Source organism: Tetrao urogallus (assembly GCF_951394365.1).
Source record: "Tetrao urogallus genome assembly, chromosome: 31".
Taxonomy (NCBI): domain Eukaryota; kingdom Metazoa; phylum Chordata; class Aves; order Galliformes; family Phasianidae; genus Tetrao; species Tetrao urogallus.
Window position 1 is genome coordinate 907,468 of NC_136844.1, and position 18,968 is coordinate 926,435.

The following is an 18,968-nucleotide window of genomic DNA, read 5'->3' on the forward strand; positions in this document are numbered from 1 at the left end:
CCACTCTGTTGGAGGAGCAAAACCTGAGTGCTGCTACTCCCATAGAATAGAAATAGAGGATTGTTGGGTTGGAAGGGTCCTGAAAGGTCATGGAACCATAGAATAGTGGGGTTGGAAGGGTCCTGAAAGGTCACGGAACCATAGAATAGTGGGGTTGGAAGGGTCCTGAAAGGTCACGGAACCATAGGATTATTGGGTTGGAAGGGTCCTGAAAGGTCACGGAACCATAGAATAGTGGGGTTGGAAGGGTCCTGAAAGGTCACGGAACCATAGAATAGTGGGGTTGGAAGGGTCCTGAAAGGTCACGGAACCATAGAATAGTGGGGCTGGAAGGGTCCTGAAAGGTCACGGAACCATAGAATAGTGGGGTTGGAAGGGTCCTGAAAGGTCACGGAACCATAGGATTATTGGGTTGGAAGGGTCCTGAAAGGTCATGGAACCATAGAATAGTGGGGTTGGAAGGGTCCTGAAAAGTTACGGAACCATAGAATAGTGGGGTTGGAAGGGTCCTGAAAGGTCACGGAACCATAGAATAGTGGGGTTGGAAGGGTCCTGAAAGGTCACGGAACCATAGAATAGTGGGTTTGGAAGGGTCCTGAAAGGTCATGGAACCATAGAATAGTGGGGTTGGAAGGGTCCTGAAAGGTCACGGGACCATAGAATAGTGGGGTTGGAAGGGTCCTGAAAGGTCACGGAACCATAGGATTGTTGGGTTGGAAGGGTCCTGAAAGGTCACGGAACCATAGGATTATTGGGTTGGAAGGGTCCTGAAAGGTCACGGAACCATAGAATAGTGGGGTTGGAAGGGTCCTGAAAGGTCACGGAACCATAGAATAGTGGGGTTGGAAGGGTCCTGAAAGGTCACGGAACCATAGAATAGTGGGGTTGGAAGGGTCCTGAAAGGTCATGGAACCATAGGATTGTTGGGTTGGAAGGGTCCTGAAAGGTCACGGAACCATAGAATAGTGGGGTTGGAAGGGTCCTGAAAGGTCACGGAACCATAGAATAGTGGGGTTGGAAGGGTCCTGAAAGGTCACGGAACCATAGAATAGTGGGGTTGGAAGGGTCCTGAAAGGTCATGGAACCATAGGATTGTTGGGTTGGAAGGGTCCTGAAAGGTCACGGAACCATAGAATAGTGGGGTTGGAAGGGTCCTGAAAGGTCACGGAACCATAGAATAGTGGGGTTGGAAGGGTCCTGAAAGGTCACGGAACCATAGGATTATTGGGTTGGAAGGGTCCTGAAAGGTCATGGAACCATAGAATAGTGGTGTTGGAAGGGTCCTGAAAGGTCATGGAACCATAGAATAGTGGGGTTGGAAGGGTCCTGAAAGGTCACGGAACCATAGAATAGTGGGGTTGGAAGGGCCCTGAAAGGTCACGGAACCATAGAATAGTGGGGTTGGAAGGGTCCTGAAAGGTCACGGAACCATAGAATAGTGGGGTTGGAAGGGTCCTGAAAGGTCATGGAACCATAGGATTGTTGGGTTGGAAGGGTCCTGAAAGGTCACGGAACCATAGAATAGTGGGGTTGGAAGGGTCCTGAAAGGTCACGGAACCATAGAATAGTGGGGTTGGAAGGGTCCTGAAAGGTCACGGAACCATAGAATAGTGGGGCTGGAAGGGTCCTGAAAGGTCACGGAACCATAGAATAGTGGGGTTGGAAGGGTCCTGAAAGGTCACGGAACCATAGGATTATTGGGTTGGAAGGGTCCTGAAAGGTCATGGAACCATAGAATAGTGGGGTTGGAAGGGTCCTGAAAAGTTACGGAACCATAGAATAGTGGGGTTGGAAGGGTCCTGAAAGGTCATGGAACCATAGAATAGTGGGGTTGGAAGGGTCCTGAAAGGTCACGGAACCATAGAATAGTGGGGTTGGAAGGGTCCTGAAAGGTCATGGAACCATAGAATAGTGGGGTTGGAAGGGTCCTGAAAGGTCACGGGACCATAGAATAGTGGGGTTGGAAGGGTCCTGAAAGGTCACGGAACCATAGGATTGTTGGGTTGGAAGGGTCCTGAAAGGTCACGGAACCATAGGATTATTGGGTTGGAAGGGTCCTGAAAGGTCACGGAACCATAGGATTGTTGGGTTGGAAGGGTCCTGAAAGGTCACGGAACCATAGAATAGTGGGGTTGGAAGGGTCCTGAAAGGTCACGGAACCATAGGATTGTTGGGTTGGAAGGGTCCTGAAAGGTCACGGGACCATAGAATAGTGGGGTTGGAAGGGTCCTGAAAGGTCACGGAACCATAGAATAGTGGGGCTGGAAGGGTCCTGAAAGGTCACGGAACCATAGAATAGTGGGGTTGGAAGGGTCCTGAAAGGTCACGGAACCATAGGATTATTGCGTTGGAAGGGTCCTGAAAGTTCACGGAACCATAGAATAGTGGGGTTGGAAGGGTCCTGAAAGGTCACGGAACCATAGAATAGTGGGGTTGGAAGGGTCCTGAAAGGTCACGGAACCATAGAATAGTGGGGTTGGAAGGGTCCTGAAAGGTCACGGAACCATAGGATTATTGGGTTGGAAGGGTCCTGAAAGGTCACGGAACCATAGAATAGTGGGGTTGGAAGGGTCCTGAAAGGTCACGGAACCATAGAATAGTGGGGTTGGAAGGGTCCTGAAAGGTCACGGAACCATAGAATAGTGGGGTTGGAAGGGTCCTGAAAGGTCATGGAACCATAGAATAGTGGGGTTGGAAGGGTCCTGAAAGGTCATGGAACCATAGAATAGTGGGGCTGGTAGGGTCCTGAAAGGTCACGGAACCATAGGATAATTAGATTGAAAGGGTCCTGAAAGGTCATGGAACCATAGAATAGTGGGGTTGGAAGGGTCCTGAAAGGTCACGGAACCATAGAATAGTGGGGTTGGAAGGGTCCTGAAAGGTCACGGAACCATAGGATTATTGGGTTGGAAGGGTCCTGAAAGGTCATGGAACCATAGAATAGTGGGGTTGGAAGGGTCCTGAAAGGTCATGGAACCATAGAATAGTGGGGTTGGAAGGGTCCTGAAAAGTTACGGAACCATAGAATAGTGGGGCTGGAAGGGTCCTGAAAGGTCATGGAACCATAGAATAGTGGGGTTGGAAGGGTCCTGAAAGGTCACGGAACCATAGAATAGTGGGGTTGGAAGGGTCCTGAAAGGTCACGGAACCATTGGATGATTGAGTTAGAATTTTGCTTAAAGATCACAGAACCATAGGATAATTAGATTGAAAGGGTCCTGAAAGATCATGGAATGTTGGTGCGGTTTAGTTGGAAAGGTCCTTAAAGATCACAGAACCATAGGATAGCTCCTTCTGCCATACCAACTGCACCACTCAGCTCAGTGCCATCTGCCAGCGTTCTGAGGGCACACCACTGATGTCACTGTTAAAGACATTGAAGACAGGCCTGGGGGTCACCACCCCTCACCACCCGAACCATCCAACCAACCCCTCCTCCACCCAACTGTCCACCCTTCACTTGGATTACGCCCTGCCAGAAGCGTGCCATTGCCAAAGGACCCCAGAACAGCCTCCATTAATTTCTAACAGGCAGAAAATATACATGGGCTGGATTCCTTTTTCTTTATTCATTTTGCCAAAAGTCAGTTTCTTTGTGACAGACCGAAATATTTCTGCTCAACGAATACACAGAGGTAGAAAACGTGAGGTTTCATGGGGAAAAATTGTCTCTGATTAATCACCTCTTTGTTTTTGTCAGCACAGAAGGGCACACACAGCAGAGGCACAACCCAGTTCTACCCATGGCAATCCTGAGCCCCCCGAAGTCAAGATATGGCCGTGCAGGTGCTCTGTGCTGATAGCTGAAGCCAGGTGAGCACATCCTGCCCCCATTGTGAAAAATGGATTAAAATAAACGAGTTTACTGCAGATTGCTTGCACTGAGGCTACTTTTAGCTCTTGGCTCCCGACTTTCATGGCCATGTGTGTTTTGGAAAAGGGACCAAGGCTGCTTGATAGGGCCAGGCCACCTGTGGGGCTCCCATACCTCCTCCTCATCCCCTATAAAGCAGCGTGAGGTGAAGTCTTGGCCACGCTGTCACCATGCTGCAGCTCCTGCTCCTCGCTGCCCTCGCGCTGTGTGGTGAGTTCCTGTGCCCAGGGCTCGTTAGCTGCTAATGAGCTCACAGATTTGGGGCTCCAGGGAGCAATGGGTGCACGGCTGTCACTGTCCCTTCCCCACAGGATGCCATGCAGAGCCGGGTTCTGGTGGGATGCAACGTGTGGTTGGGGGGACCGAGGCGCAATCACATGCTTGGCCCTCACAGGTGGGTTGTGTTGGGGACTGGTGATGAACCCAGTGGGATTCCATCCTATTTGGTCTCCCATCCCTTTGGATCTCCCATCTCCTTGGGCATCCCATCCCCTCAGGGCTCCCATCTCCTTCGGGCTCCCATCCCTTCTGGGTATCCCATCCCCTTGGTTCTTCTGTTCCCTCGGAGTTCCCATCCCCTTGGGTATCTTATCCCTGCCTCCTTGGGTCTCCCATCTCCATGGGTCTCCTGTCCCTTTCAGGCTCTCTTCCCCTTGGGTCTCCCATCCCCTTTGGGTTTCCTGTCCCCTTTGTGTTCCCACCCCCTGGGAGCTCCTGTTTTCACATCTCACCCTGTGCTGTTTCCCCCCAGATCTCCCTCCAGTATTACTCCGGGGGCAGCTGGCACCACACCTGTGGAGGGTCCCTCATCCGACAGAACTGGGTGATGACAGCAGCCCACTGCGTAGACAGGTGAGCAGCCGTGGGAGCCCCACTGTCCCCTGAAAGTGCCATTTTTCCATCAAAAAAAAGAAAAAAAAAGAAAAAATTAGCTGTCCCCACCCAGAGAGTGGCAGTCCTTTCTGTTAAGGACTGGGGGTCTTTGCTGATCTTTCCAGTGAGGAGAATGATCCCTGCAAGCACCTTCTTGTATGGATGACTCTTCCCTATGGAACCATAGGATGGTCAGGCTGGAAGAACCCCTAGAGATCGTAGAACCATAACCGTAGAACATTGGGCTGGAAGGGTCCTGAAAGATCATAGAACCAGAGAATATTGGGCTGGAAGGGTCCTGAAAGATCATAGAACCAGAGAACATTGGGCTGGAAGGGTCCTGAAAGATCATAGAACCAGAGAATATTGGGCTGGAAGGGTCCTGAAAGATCATAGAACCAGAGAATATTGGGCTGGAAGGGTCCTGAAAGATCATAGAACCAGAGAATGTTGGGCTGGAAGGGTCCTGAAAGATCATAGAACCAGAGAACATTGGGCTGGAAGGGTTCTGAAAGATCATAGAACCATAGGATTATTATTCCTCCTTTCTATCCCTGTGTCCATGGTGCCAATAAAGAATTAGAAGTTTCTATTGCACACACAGAGAAAGCATGAATGTATACATGAGAAACGTTGAGTTAAAAACGGGATTTGATTATTCTCCGTTGAGTCTGTTCATCAAAGCCAAGTCACTTCCTCAGTCCTGTTGCGTTAACCCTCGAAGCAATGGCAGCGTGGGTCCTGATCCTGTGCTCTTTTTGCAGTAACCTGAATTACCGCGTCGTCGCCGGTGACCACAACATCTACCAGAGCGAGGGCACCGAGCAGACCTTCAGCGTCAGCAGCATCCACATCCACCCCAACTGGAACTCCAACAACGTGGCAGCTGGGTAACGCACCCGGGGAGGGGGGTCGTCAGGAGGGAGAGCTGCAGGGGGATGGGGGTTTCTCCATGTGCTCTACAGCGCCCTGCGCATCCTCCCCACAAAGATGGTGAGGGGCCTGGAGCATCTCTCCTGAGGATGATGGAGATGATGGAGGATGAGGAAAGGCTGAGTGATCTGGGTCTGTTCAGCCTGGAGAAAAGAAGACTGAGAGGGGACCTGATCCAGGTCTATGAATATCTGAGGTGTGGGGGGCAGCACGGCGAGGCTGGACTCTTTTCAGTGGGGAGTGGAGACAGGACGAGGGGAAACGGCCAGAAACTGCAGCATAGGAAGTTCTGCACCAATGTGCGAAGGAACGGCTGTACAGTGAGGTGACGGAGCACTGGAACAGGCTGCACAGGGAGGTGGGGGAGTCTATGGGTCCCAACATGTCTCTATGGGTCCCAACGTGTCTCTATGGGTCCCAACATGTCTCTATGGGTCCCAATGTGTCTCCATGGGTCCCACTGTTCACTGGAACAGGCTGCCCAGGGAGGTGGTGGAGTCTCCTGCTCTGGAGATGTTCAAGACCTGCCTGGATGCCTCCCTGTGTGACCTGCTGTAGGGAACCTGCTTTGGCAGGGGTTGGACTCGATGATGTCTGGAGGTCCCTTCCAACCCCTACAATGCTGTGATTCTGTGATTCCCCACAGCTACGACATCGCGCTGCTCCGCCTGTCGGGTTCTGCCACGCTCAACAGCTACGTGCAGCTGGCGGTGCTGCCCAGCCAGGACACAGTGCTGTCCAACAACTACCCCTGCTACATCAGCGGCTGGGGGCTGACCCGCAGTGAGTGCCACCGACACGGGCGTCCCAGGGACACTCATCCCCAAATCCCTGAAGATTTTAGGGAACTGGGGTTGCTTGTCAGGTTTTGGAAGTGGGTTGAGGTCCCACGAGGCGTTGTGCGTGGGGACGGATTTGGTGGTGCGAATGTAATGGGGAGTTTTGTGGGGATCAACAAAAATCCCAAAAATGTGGGAAAATGGGGGAGGTTCGTCCTCTCTGGAAGCGAATTGAGACCCTACAAGGCAAGGAGATGCTCATGGTTGGATGGGATCATGAAATGTACTGGGGGGGTTTTACGGAACTCATCAAAATCTACTGAAAACATGGGGAAAGAGGGGAGGTAAATCCTTTTTGGAAGGGGGTTGAGGTCCCACAAGACATGAAGATGCTCAGGGTTGGATGCGGTCATGCAAAATTTTGGGGGGGTCTTCCAGATCTTGCTAAAATTCACTAAAAATGTGGGAAAAATGGGAGAGGTTAATCGTTCCTGGAAGTGGGTTGAAGTCCTACAAGGCGTCCTATAAGGGATGGATGTGGTCATGCAAATATCTGGGGAGATTTTGTGGGGTGCCTAAGGTTGGATGCGGTCATGAACGTATTTTGGGGTGTTTTATAGAGCTCACCAAAATCCCCTAACAAAATGGGGAAATGGAGGAGGTAAATCCTTTTTGGAAGTGGGTTGAAGTCCTACAAGACGTGGGGATGCTCAAGGTTGGATGAGGTCATGCAAAAAATATTGAGGAGTTTTACAGGGCTCATGAAAATTCATTAAGGATGTGGGAAAATGGAGGAGGTTAATCACTTTTGGACATGGGATGAGGTCCCCCGTGGGATGGATGTTGTCGTGCAAATATTTTCAGAGGTTCTATGGGATGCTCAAGGTTGGATGCTGCCGTGCAAATATTTTGGGGGGTGTTATGGGATCTATGGGTTTTAATGGACCCTTGGTCACTTGCAGCCAATGGGCAGCTGTCGAGCGTGCTGCAGCAGGCGTACCTGCCCGTCGTGAGCTACAGCACCTGCTCCAGGTCCTCCTACTGGGGCTCCACTGTCAAGAACACCATGATCTGTGCCGGCGGGGACGGCGTGCGCGCCGGCTGCCAGGTACAGCCCTGTCACCTCACTGCCTCAACCCCCAGCCCTGTTACAGCCCCACTCTGATGGGTGCCCCTCCATAGGGCGACTCGGGAGGCCCCCTGAACTGTGAAGTTAATGGGGTGTACCAAGTGCACGGCATCACCAGCTTCGTCTCCAGCTTGGGCTGCAACACGCGCAACAAGCCCACCGTCTTCACCCGCGTCTCTGCCTACATCTCCTGGATATCCGGCGTAAGGAGACGGGGTGGAAGGGTTTTGTTTTTTCCAATGGGGTCGTGTGAAGGGGGCTTGCATGGCTTCTCCACCCACTGGGAAGGCGTGGAGCACCCAAGGGGAAATGGAGAACCCGATGGGGAATAGAGCACCCAGTGAGGAATGGAGAACCCAATGGGGAATGGAGCACCCAGTGGGGAATGGAGAACCCGATGGGGAATGGAGCACCCAGTGGGATGTGGAACACCCAACAGAGAGTGGAGAACTCCAAGGGAAATGGAACAACCAGTGGGGAATAGAGCATCCAGTGGGGTGTGAAGTACTCAACAGGGATGGAGTATCCAATGGGGAATGGAGCACCCAACGAGGAATAGGGCACCCAATGGGGCATGGAGCACTCAGTGGGGTGTGCAGCACCCATTAGGGCCATGCTAGCGACTCAATGGGAGTGCTGCGGATTTGTGGGGTTACACTCCTCGTTCTCCCTCCAGGTGATCTCTTAGAACAAAGCAGCAGGAGGAGGAGAACCCCAACCCCAGCTGTGAATGTGGACATAGAGCATTTCAGCTGGGGACATTTATGTCTCAAAGCTAGCATCAATAAACTGTGTTCTTCAGCGAGAACGTGCTGGCTGTTGTTTCTCCTCAGCAAGGCTGGGGATGCCCTGCCCCACTTCTTTTGCCTGCGTTCAGGCAATTCTTCTCCAATCTCATCATTTGCAGTATCCTTTTTGTCAGGTTCCCTTTGGCCAGGCCCCCTTCTGCCTTGCACAGAGTCTTGGAAAAAACAACCAGGCCTGGAAAGCCGAAGTGTCCTTGGATGAAAGAAGGGAAAAACTGCTCCCCTGAGGAGCAGGAAGCTGTCAGGGGAAGGACTTATCATAGACCCTCAATCCCATCCCATCCCCATCCCATCCCTGTCCCCATCCCCATTCCATCTCCAACTCATCCATGTTCTATCCCATCCCCATTCTCATTCCACCCCGCACACCATCCCCATCCCCAACCCCTTCCCCATGCCACCCCCATGTCCCACAGTGCCTCGTGCTCCCCACACCCCCCATTGGGCTCGAGGACATCCAGAGCAAATTCATTTGCAATGAATGAGAGGGAATGGATGTGGTGCTGTTATCACCTCTCCCGGTGCTGCAGGGTCGAAGCACAACCACATACCCCACTGGTGAGCGGCTGATGGCGCTCGAGGTGGGAAACAAACAGCAAAGAATTGCAGAAGTGAGTCCAAAAGCAAAATTGAAACTCAAAACAGAAACGTGGTTGAGAAGTGCCATGGCTCGGCTGTGTTCTCCCCTCCCCGCCCCACCCCGTGGTTGTGTGTTTCGGGGGTGCCCGGAGCTCAGCGGATGCATCGCTTCGAACTTCCGCAGCAGAAACCAAACCACAGCTGATGCTGCAAGCAGAACCCCGCAGCCATCAGCAACCATGGCTGAGGGCAAGAGCGGCGCCGGGCTGTTCGCCAAGCAGGTCCAGAAGCACTTCAGCCGGGCACAGGAGAAGGTAGGGCATGGCCTCACCACCCTCGACTTTCATTTTTCGGTTGGGTTTTTGCAGGGTGAGGTGGGGCAGCCCCGATGGGCTCTGCTCGCCGTGCACCTCTCTCCTCCCATGGGTGCTCACAGGGTATCCGGTTGGGTGCCCCACAGTGCTGCAAGGCTTCAGTTTTGCAAGCTGCTCCTCACAGCCCCCCGAAATGCTTCATGAAAGTGGGATTTTCTCCCCAAAAGTACTTGTGGTGAAGGCCATGGGGTGGGTGATGCTGGAACGGGGTTCTATGGGACTGTCCCCACGTCCCCCAGGGCCAACAGAACCCAGATGCAGGATGGCCCAGCAGTGCGGGTGCAGCCCATGGCAGGAAGTGGGGGGAAGGGCTGCGGAAGTGGGCTGAAATGGGGCGATTGGCCGTGGTTGGGGGACAATTCAACCCCAACAATGGAAGGAGCAGCTCCCACGGTTCCTGGTTAGGGCTAAATTCAGCTCTTCCGTGACCGTATCAGCCCAGGACACGCTTCCGTGGTTCTGCGGTGGGGACGTGGGGGTGGCCTTCACCCACAGCTATTCCTCCTCCTCTTCCTCCTTGCAGCAGTGTCACCAATTCCCACTGGGGCAGCACTTTAGGGCTTCATTTGCATCAGTATTCACCCACTGTATGACACCCCGTCCGATCCCTGTTCCACCCCCACACCATCCTCGTTCCAATCCCATACCATCCCCGTTACATTCCTCTTCCATCCCCATACCATCCCCACGCCATTCCTGTTCCATCCCTGTTTCATCCCCATACCATCCATGATCCATCCCTGCATCATTCCTGTTCCACCCCCTTACCATCCTCATCAAATCTGTTCCATCCCCGCACCATCCCCACCCCTCTTCCATCTCCATCCCATTCCTGCTCCATCCCCACACCACCTCCATCCCATTCCTCATCCATTCCCATAACACCCCCACACCACCCCTGTTCCATCCTCATCTCATCCCTGTTCCATCCCCACACCATCCTCATGTCATCCCAATGCAGTGGTGCTGTGGGGAGCACAGGGCTGCATCCATAGGATTTCACAAATGAAGGCAGTCTTGAGTGGGGACACACTGTATTGGTTTGGCTCCCTGAATCCACAAATTTCCCCTAAAAATGAAGAGCATTAAGGGATGTGCAGAAGTTTGGCATCCCTCGAGCACAGCTCGGTTCGGTTGGGCTCCGCGTTGAGGCAGTCAGGTCCTGGGCATCCTCTGGGGCTCTTCCAGCATTTTGCCCACTCTCCATGCTGTCGCGTTCCCCTTTCCATCCCAGGTTCTGCAGAAGTTGGGCAAAACCGTGGAAACCAAAGACGAGCAGTTTGAGCAGAGCGCAAACAACTTCCAGCTGCAGCAGGTGGCACCAGGGAGCAGAGGGGACTGGGGGGAGAGGGTCACTCCGTGCCGCCCCCATGTCGTCTGCATGTCATCCCTGTGACTTCCCTGTTCCATCCTCATACCATCCCCATTCCATCCTCATCCCTATGCGATCTCCATACCATCCCGATTCCACCCCTGTTTCATCCCCATGGCATCTGCAAGTTCTCCCCCTCCATCCCTGCTCCATCTCCATGCCATCTGCATTTCATTCCCATACCATCCGCATCCTATTCCTGTTCCACCCCCACATCACCCCCATTCCATCCCTATTCCATTCGCACATCATGCCAGTGCCATCCCCATGCCATCCCTGTACCATCCCCATGCCATCCCTGTACCATCCCCACGTCACCCCCACGCTATCCCTACTCCATCCCCATTTTATCCCAATGGCATTCCTGTACCTTCCCCATGCCATCCCTGTGCCGCCCCTGTTCCATTCTGGTGCAATCCCCATTTCATCTCATCCCTTCCCTGTACCATCCTCCTTCCCATCCCCATCCCACCCCACCATCACTCCAATGCAATCTCCATCCCATCCTCATTCCTCCCCAGCACCGCGCCACCCCAATTCCATCTCCTTCCCATCCCCACCTCATTTCCTCCCCCATGCCATTCCTGTTCCATCCCAATCCAACCCCAGTGCCACCCCCATGCCATCACTGTCCCATCCCCAACGCACCCACATCCCATTCCACCCCCCCCACTCCCCACACTCTCTTTGGGCTCGAGGGCATCCCCACCCCGGGGGCTCCAACCTGCCCGCTTCCCCCCCCCAATACAATTGCTTTACAGAATGAAGGCAACAAACTCTACAAAGACCTGAAGGCTCTTGTCGGCGCAGTGAAAGGTACAGAGCAATGCTCCTTTTGCACACCATGGGCAGTGAAGCACAGAGCATCCGGGGGGGTGGAGGGTGGGGGGTTGTCAGGCCCCGTGCTGCATTTCCTCACCACACATCCCAACTTTTGCAACCCCCCCCCCCCCCATCCCTGCAGTGATGCACGAGAGCTCACGAAAAGTGACCGAAACGCTGCAGGAGATCTACAGCACCGAATGGGATGGACATGTGGAGCTGAAGGCCATCGCAGACGTGAGCACTGCTGTCCTCTGAGGGTTGGGGTCACGGGGATGAGTCCATGGGGACAGAGCCCGGCACGTCCCTGATTCCCATCCCTTTCCCTCCTGCAGAGCAACGACTTGCTGTGGGAAGACTATGAGGCGAAGCTGGGAGACCAGGCGCTGCGCCTGATGGAGAACTACCTGGCTCAGTTTGGGGACATTAAGGCACGTGGGGTGTGACTGTGTGGCATGGAGTGGCGTGGCACAGGATGGGGTGGGATGGGATGAGATGGGGTGCTGTGGTGTGGCAGGGCATGGCATGGGATGGTAAACTGCAGTACGGCACAACATGGCGTGACGTGGCATAGTGTGGTGTAGGATGGGATGGGATGGCACAACAAGGCATAGCACAGCATGGTATGGCATGGCCTGGTGCAGCATTGCATGGCACAGCACAGCATGGTACAACAACACGGTATGGAACCGCATGGCACGGCATGTGGCTTCGGGTGACACATGGCACAGCATGACATTGTGCATCATGGCATGGCACAGCATGGTACAGAAAGGCTCAATGTGGCCGTTGGCATGGCATGGCATGATGTGGCATAGCACAGCATGGCAAGCATAGCACAGCATAGCACAGAATTGCATGGCATGGCTTGGCATAGTATGATGTGGCATAGCACAGCATGGCACAGAATTGCATGGCATGGCATGGCATGGCACAGCATGACGTTGCATGGCACAGCATGGCATAGAATTGCATGGTATGGCACAGCATGACGTGGCATGGCACATCATGGCATAGAATTGCATGGTATGGCACAGCATGGCACAGAATTGCATGGCATGGCATGGCCCAGCACAGCACGGCACGGCACGGCACTTTTCCATCTCTCTGAGGCCTCTGCCCCACTCAGGAGCGCATCGCCAAACGCAGCCGCAAACTGGTGGACTACGACAGCGCCCGGCACCACCTGGAAGCACTGCAGAACGCCAAGAAGAAGGACGAGGCCAAGATTGCCAAGGTGGGTACAAGCTCCTCCGAGAGAGGGCTGTGCCCCACTGACATCCCCCCTAACCCCCATAACCGCTCCGGACCCACACAGGCTGAGGAGGAGTTCAACAGAGCGCAGGCGGTGTTTGAGGAGCTGAACCGGGAGCTGCGGGAGGAGCTGCCCGTGCTGTATGGGAGGTACTGAGCTGCCCCAACCCGCAGCCCCCTCCCCAAAATCCCCCCTGAAAAAGCTTTGCAAGCACACATGCAGCATTCCAACTTCCCCCCTCCCCCCCCCCCCAAAAAAAAAAACACCAACCACCCCACTGGGATGCAGCGCTGTCCCAAACAGCCGTCCCCATTCATCCCATTTTCACCCCCCCCCACCATTTATCCCCTCCCCAAGGACGGGGGTCAGGAGCTGCACCCCTCCGGCCCCCTCCTCCTCGTGCCCCATTTCTCCCCACAGCCGCATTGCCTGCTACGTCACCATCTTCCAGAACATCTCCAACCTGCGTGACATCTTCTACAAAGAGATGAGCAAGGTGGGACCCCAAAGCCCCCTAAAGACACCCCCCCCCCCCCTATTCCGCTGGTTCTGCGCCGCTCTCTGGGGTTGGTGGGGATTTGCATCACCTCCAGCGCTCCGGTGCTGTCGGCAGCAATGAGCAGCGCTGCTTCACCACCAAATTTGGGGATGAAAAAAAAAGTCTTTTTATCCATCGTTTCAATGGTGGGTGGAAAAACAAATATAGGAAGAGTTTTGGAGTTCTGCTTCTTCTGTGGGGATCAAATACACCCCCAAAGGGAATCAGAGAGAGGAAGGATGGGAGAAGCAATTTCCTCGCAGCTGGTGCTTTCCGGCCTCCATTTGACCTCTTTTTAACCCAAATTTGCCCTTTGTGGGATGCAGCCCCACCCAGGGGGTCCTGGGGGGCTCTGATGAGTTTCTCTCCCCCCACACAGCTCAACCGTGACCTCTACGAAGTGATGGGGAAACTTGACAAGCAGCACTCCAGCAAAGTCTTCATCATCAAAGGTGTCTCCAGGTAATGGGGGGGTCCCATGGTGCCCCAGAGCCCCCTCCCCCAAAAAGTGGGTGGATGTAACGCCCTCCTCTATTTCTGCCTGTGACCAATGGGGATGGATGAGCACCTCCTGACGCTGGGTGCTGTAGGGATGAATTGGGGCTGAGCATCTCCTGACGTTGGGTGATGAACTGGGGCTGAACACCTCCCAGTGCTGGGTGCCATAGAGCTGAATTGCAGCACCTCCTGATGTTGAGGGCTACAGGGTTGAATGGAGGCTGAGCATCTCTTGATGATGGGCGTTAGAAGGATGAACTGGGGCTGAGCACCTCCCAGAATTGAGTATTATAGGGATGAGCGCCTCCCAACACTGGGTGCTGTAGAGATGAGTTGGAGCTGAGCGTGTCTAGGCATTGGGTGCTGTAGGGCTGAATTGGGGCTGAGCATCTCCCAACGTTGGGTGTTATATAGGGTTGAACTGGGGCTGAGCACCTCCTGATATTGGGTGGTGGACTGGTGCTGAATGCCACCCGGTACTGGGTGTCATAGGGTTGAATTTCAGCACCCTGTGGTGTTGGGTGCTGTAGGGTTGAAATGGGGCTGAGCACCTCCCAGTGTTGGGTGATGAACTGGGGCTGAGCGCCTCCCAGCTTTGGGTGCTGTAGAGATGAAATGGAGCTGAATGCATCTAGACATTGGGTGCTACAGGGCTGAACTGGGGCTGATCATCTCCTGGTGTTGGGTGCTAGAGGGTTGAATTGGGGCTGAGCACCTCCCAGTGTTGGGTGGTGAATTGGGGCCTTTGGCTTTGGTGTCCCTCCAAGCGAATGGGATGCCTGGGGATGAATTTGGGTTGGGCATGCAATTTGGGTTGGGGACACGGTGTCACCAAGACCCCAGGGCAGCGTCCAGCTGCATTTAGGGTCTCACAGGAACTGAACCCAATCTGTCATCCCCCCATGCAGCAACCGCCGCTCGCTGCTCATCTCAGCCCCCGTCAGCCCCCCAGCCGTCTACCCTTGCCCGGAGAAGGCACCCAACTGGGACCCCTCATCAGGAGAAGAGCAGACACCAACGACCCCCGGGGTGGGCAGCGGCGCCACTGAAGATGTCCCCAATGGCCCCGCAGCACCGGGTCCAGCTGAGCCGGGTGCCCCCATGCCTGGACCCCCTCCAGCCTCACCCGCGAGTGTGGGGTCCGCGTCAGAGTCAGAGTGCAGCCAGGAGAGTCATGAGATCGACCTCAGCCCCAAAGAGATGGAGGGGTCTGTGGGCAGTGGGTGCCCTGAATGCCCCAAAACAGAGGGGGCTGCCGGGGGGGGAGTGGAGGGCATCGCTGCATCCATGGCTTCCATGATCCTCTCCGAGGCCATCGCTGTGGCCTCCGGTGCTGCTCTGGAGGACAGCGATGGCACCGGTGGTGGGGACAGCATCGACAGTGAGCCCAGCCCCGTGGAGGGGGCAGGGGAGGGTCCACCCACCGAGGGATCAGTGGAGAGTGTGGAGGGGACAGATGTGTCCCCAGAGGTGAGCAAAGCCCAGGTCACGGCACTGAGGGTGGGGTTTGGAAAGCAGAGGGGGCTGCACTCCGTGGAGGCACACGGGGTAATGCCCTGGGGTGCTCAGAGCCCCCATAGAGGAGATGGAGGGTGGGGGGGTCTGTGATTGAGCCCCAGCTTTGTGCAGGGATGGGGGTCTGGGGATAGGCCCAGTCTGATGCAAGGCAGGACACAGGGCCTGGGGGGTCCATGGATGAGCCACGGTGCAGGGACATGGGGATGGGGGAGGCCAGGGGCAAGGGGGGTGGGGGGAGATGAGCCCCAGCTGGATTCCAGGATTTGGGGATGGGGGGTCAGGAGATGAACCCCAGCTTTATGCAAGGAGATGGAGTTTGGGGGGGGAGGAGGAGGGGAGAGAGTGAGGGGATCAGGGGATGAGCCCCCCCCCAAGCATCGCTGCCATCCCCGCAGGTGGGGCCGGACGCAGGGCCCCATGATCATGGCACACCCGAACCACAGGAGCAGGACGTGAGCTGTGACCCCCCCCCAGGACACCAGCGAATCCCTCACCCCACTGTGAGCCCCGCTCTGTGGCCCCCACCTCCAAAGTTGTGCAAGCAGTGAAGGGGGAGCAGCTTCATGGCACTGCCTGCAGATCACTGCGCCTAACCGTAATGTGCTTCACAACACACAGTGCTGAAATGAAATAAAGGCAGAGGGCAGCGCCAGCACCTGGAAATGCACTGAGAGAAGAGGTCAGATTTTTTCAGACCACAGTTCCGTCCCCAGCGCCAAATCTGGGATTTGCACTGCAGCAGGGATTGCATACAGATGGTGCATCCCATGCAAACCTTTGTGCTGCAAAGGTGCAGCTTTGGGGTGCATGGAGTTTTGCTCATGGAGAGGCTCAGGTGCAGCTCCATCCCCAGCACCTGGGGGTTTGCATTGCAGCAGGTGTTGCTCACTGCTGGAGCATTCCACGCAAACATCTGTGCTGCAAAGGTGAAGCATTGGGATGCACAACAGCTCCATTCCCAGCACCAAATCTGGGGTTTGCATTGCAGCAGGCGTTGCTTACAGACAGAACAAGCCGTGCAAACTCACCGTGTTGCAAAGGTGCAGCACTGGGGTGCACAACAGCTCCACCCCCAGCACCAAATCTGAGGTTTGCATTGCAGCAGACGTTGCACACTGCTGGAGCATCCCATGCAAACTCACTGTGCTGCAAAGCTGCAGCATTGGGGTGCACAACAGCTCTATCTCCAGTACCAAACACCAAATCTGGGGTTTGCATTGCAGCAGGCATTGCACATTGATGGAGGACCCCACGCAAACATCTGCGCTGCAAAGGTGCAGCTTTGGGGCTCCCCACAGAGCAGCTCCTGGGGGTCTTACGGACAGGTTCACAAATGGGATTTGTGCCCCACCTCCCTCCGGGCTCCACGTGTGTGCAATGCACTTTGCAACGCACTGCAGGCTGCCCCATCCTGCACCAGCAAAGGGTTAAGCAGGAGGAATTGCAGCTCTGTCATCATCAGGGGCAGTGGAACTGGAAAGGTGAGGCAGGAAGGGAACGCCCGGGCGAGGCCAAGGCTGCACTGCACTGCATTACGCTGCACTGCACTGCAAGGAGCAGCACATGGTGCCTGCAGCCCCACACGGCCGGCACGGGTATGGGGGAGTGGGGGGGATTTGGGGTGTGCTTCGTGCTTGGGGTGGTGAGAATGAAGGGTGGGAATGGGGTGGTGGGTATGGAGTGATGGGTGCTGGGTGATGGGTGTTTGGTGTAGGGTGTCAGATACGGGGTGGTGGGTGTCTGGTTTTTGGGTATGGGGTGCTGGGTGGTGAGTGTTTGGTGTAGGGTGTTGGGTATGGGGCGGTGGGAAGGGGGTGATGGGTGTGGGGTGGTGGGGGTATGGTGTTGGGTATGGAGTGTTAGATGTGGGGTGGCGGGTGTGGGGTGGCGGGTGCATGGTTTTTGGGTATGGGGTGTTGGGTTTGGGGTGTTTGGTGTAGGGTGTTGGGTATGGGGCGGTGGGAAGGGGGTGATGGGTGTGGGGTGGTGGAGGTATGGTGTTGGAAATGGGGTCTTGGGTATGGAGCGTTAGGGATGGGGTGTTGTATATGGGGTGCTGGGTATGGGATGTTGGGTGTTTAGGGCTGTCCATGGGGTGCCAGGTATGGGGTGTTGGGTTTGGGGTGTTTGGTGTTGGCTGTCAGGTGTGGGGTGCTGGGAATGGGGTGTTGGGTGTTTAGTGCAGTGCGTGAGGTTTTGGGGATGGGGTGGTGGGGATGGGGTGGTGGGGATGGGGTGGTGGGCATCCAGAGCATGGAGTTTTGCTCATGGAGAAGCTCAGGTAGAACTCAGCCCTGCAGAGGTCAAAGCAAATGCTGAGTCAGGAGAGGGGGGAATCCCACGAGACGGAGCAGAAGGCAGTGGGGCCGTGGACCCATCCCCTGGGTTTGGGGGTGGGATGGTGCCACGCATCCCCTGCGTTGAGTTTTTGGGACGGCTGCACTGCAGGAACCACTCGAGGGCTCCAGGGAGGTTACAGGGACTAAAGAGCAACGCCGCGTCCGTAACAAGCCCTCACCCAGAGAGCCCTCCCCCAACCCCCTTTGCACCCAGCAGTGCAAACAAGAGAGCGTTTCCCATCCCGTGAGCACTCCCAGCTCTACAGCTCATTCCCTGCAGTTACAGCCCCACACCTCTGCCCCACGCGGTGCTCAGCGCAGAGCTGTGCAGCGCCTGCAGGACCGGCTGCCTTGTGCCCCACAAACTGGTTTAGCACTGGTTTGTCTCCATCTGGACCGGCCGGTGCTGTGCTGCAGCCTGGGGGGGGTCCTGGAAAAATAGGGTTTGGCTGCTGGGAATGGGAATGAGAATGAGAATGGAGTGGGAATGGGAACGAAGTGGGAATGTTGTGTGCATGCAGTGGGGCAGGAGCTGAGGGAATGGGAATGGGAATGGGAATGGGAATGGGAATGGGAATAGGAATGGGAATGGGAATGGGAAAGGGGTGGGCACAGGGCCTGCACAAAGTGGAGTAGGGGCTGAGGGAATTGGAAGAGAAATTGGAATGGGAATGGGGTGAAAATGTTTTGTGCACACAATGGGGCAAGAGCTGAGAGTATGAGAATGGGGAGGGAATGGGAATGGGAATGGGAATGGGAATGGGAATGGGAATGGGAATGGGAATGGAATGGGAATGGAAATGGGAATGGGGTAGGCATGGTGCAGGCACAGCACGGCGAGGGCTGCTGGAACGGGAGCGGTGCGAGCACAGCGCGCACACAGCAGCACAGAGGCTGGGCCGAATTCCTGCAGCCCCGACGGCTGCACCCTGCGAGCAGGGAACCAAAGCGCTGCGGGAGGAAGGGGAGCAGCGAGCCGAGCAGCTCCGAGTCCCAGCGGGGCCAGCAACGCCAGCGCTGCTCCGCGCTCTGCAAACCCCGGTCGGCGCGGTGAGCCGTGCCCGCCCCGCTCCCTCCTGCCGCTCAGTTTCGCTCTTCTTACCGATGGATTTTCTTTTTTGGGGGGAGCCGTATTTGCTCCTGACATCTAGCGGCGCCTCTCTGCAGAGCGCTGAGTCACTCGGTACCCGGTGCACGAGTCGCTGCCCCCGGGCTGCAGCAGCGCGGCTCTGCTTTCTGGGTCGCAGAGGCGGTTGGATGGATGGGGTCGGTGCACGGG

At 55.5% G+C, this 18,968-nt stretch overlaps 2 protein-coding genes across 2 annotated transcripts; both read left to right on the plus strand.

Moving 5' to 3' along the window:
• Positions 1-4,044: 4,044 nt before the first annotated feature.
• Positions 4,045-8,276, plus strand: CELA1 (chymotrypsin like elastase 1; the record flags this gene model as incomplete). The annotated part of the gene is made up of 8 exons (XM_079547826.1): positions 4,045-4,084; positions 4,186-4,268; positions 4,626-4,726; positions 5,512-5,637; positions 6,327-6,463; positions 7,422-7,567; positions 7,642-7,791; positions 8,265-8,276. The coding sequence occupies 8 exons, from the start codon at positions 4,045-4,047 to the stop codon at positions 8,274-8,276; spliced, it is 795 nt and encodes a 264-aa protein (XP_079403952.1).
• A 936-nt stretch (positions 8,277-9,212) lies between these two features.
• On the plus strand, positions 9,213-15,854 carry BIN2 (bridging integrator 2; the record flags this gene model as incomplete). The annotated part of the gene is given in 12 exon segments (XM_079547735.1): positions 9,213-9,287; positions 10,582-10,662; positions 11,481-11,535; positions 11,684-11,778; positions 11,877-11,972; positions 12,671-12,778; positions 12,860-12,945; positions 13,217-13,292; positions 13,714-13,796; positions 14,741-15,302; positions 15,746-15,814; positions 15,816-15,854. Coding segments are annotated over 12 exon segments (1,425 nt in total).
• Positions 15,855-18,968: the final 3,114 nt, after the last annotated feature.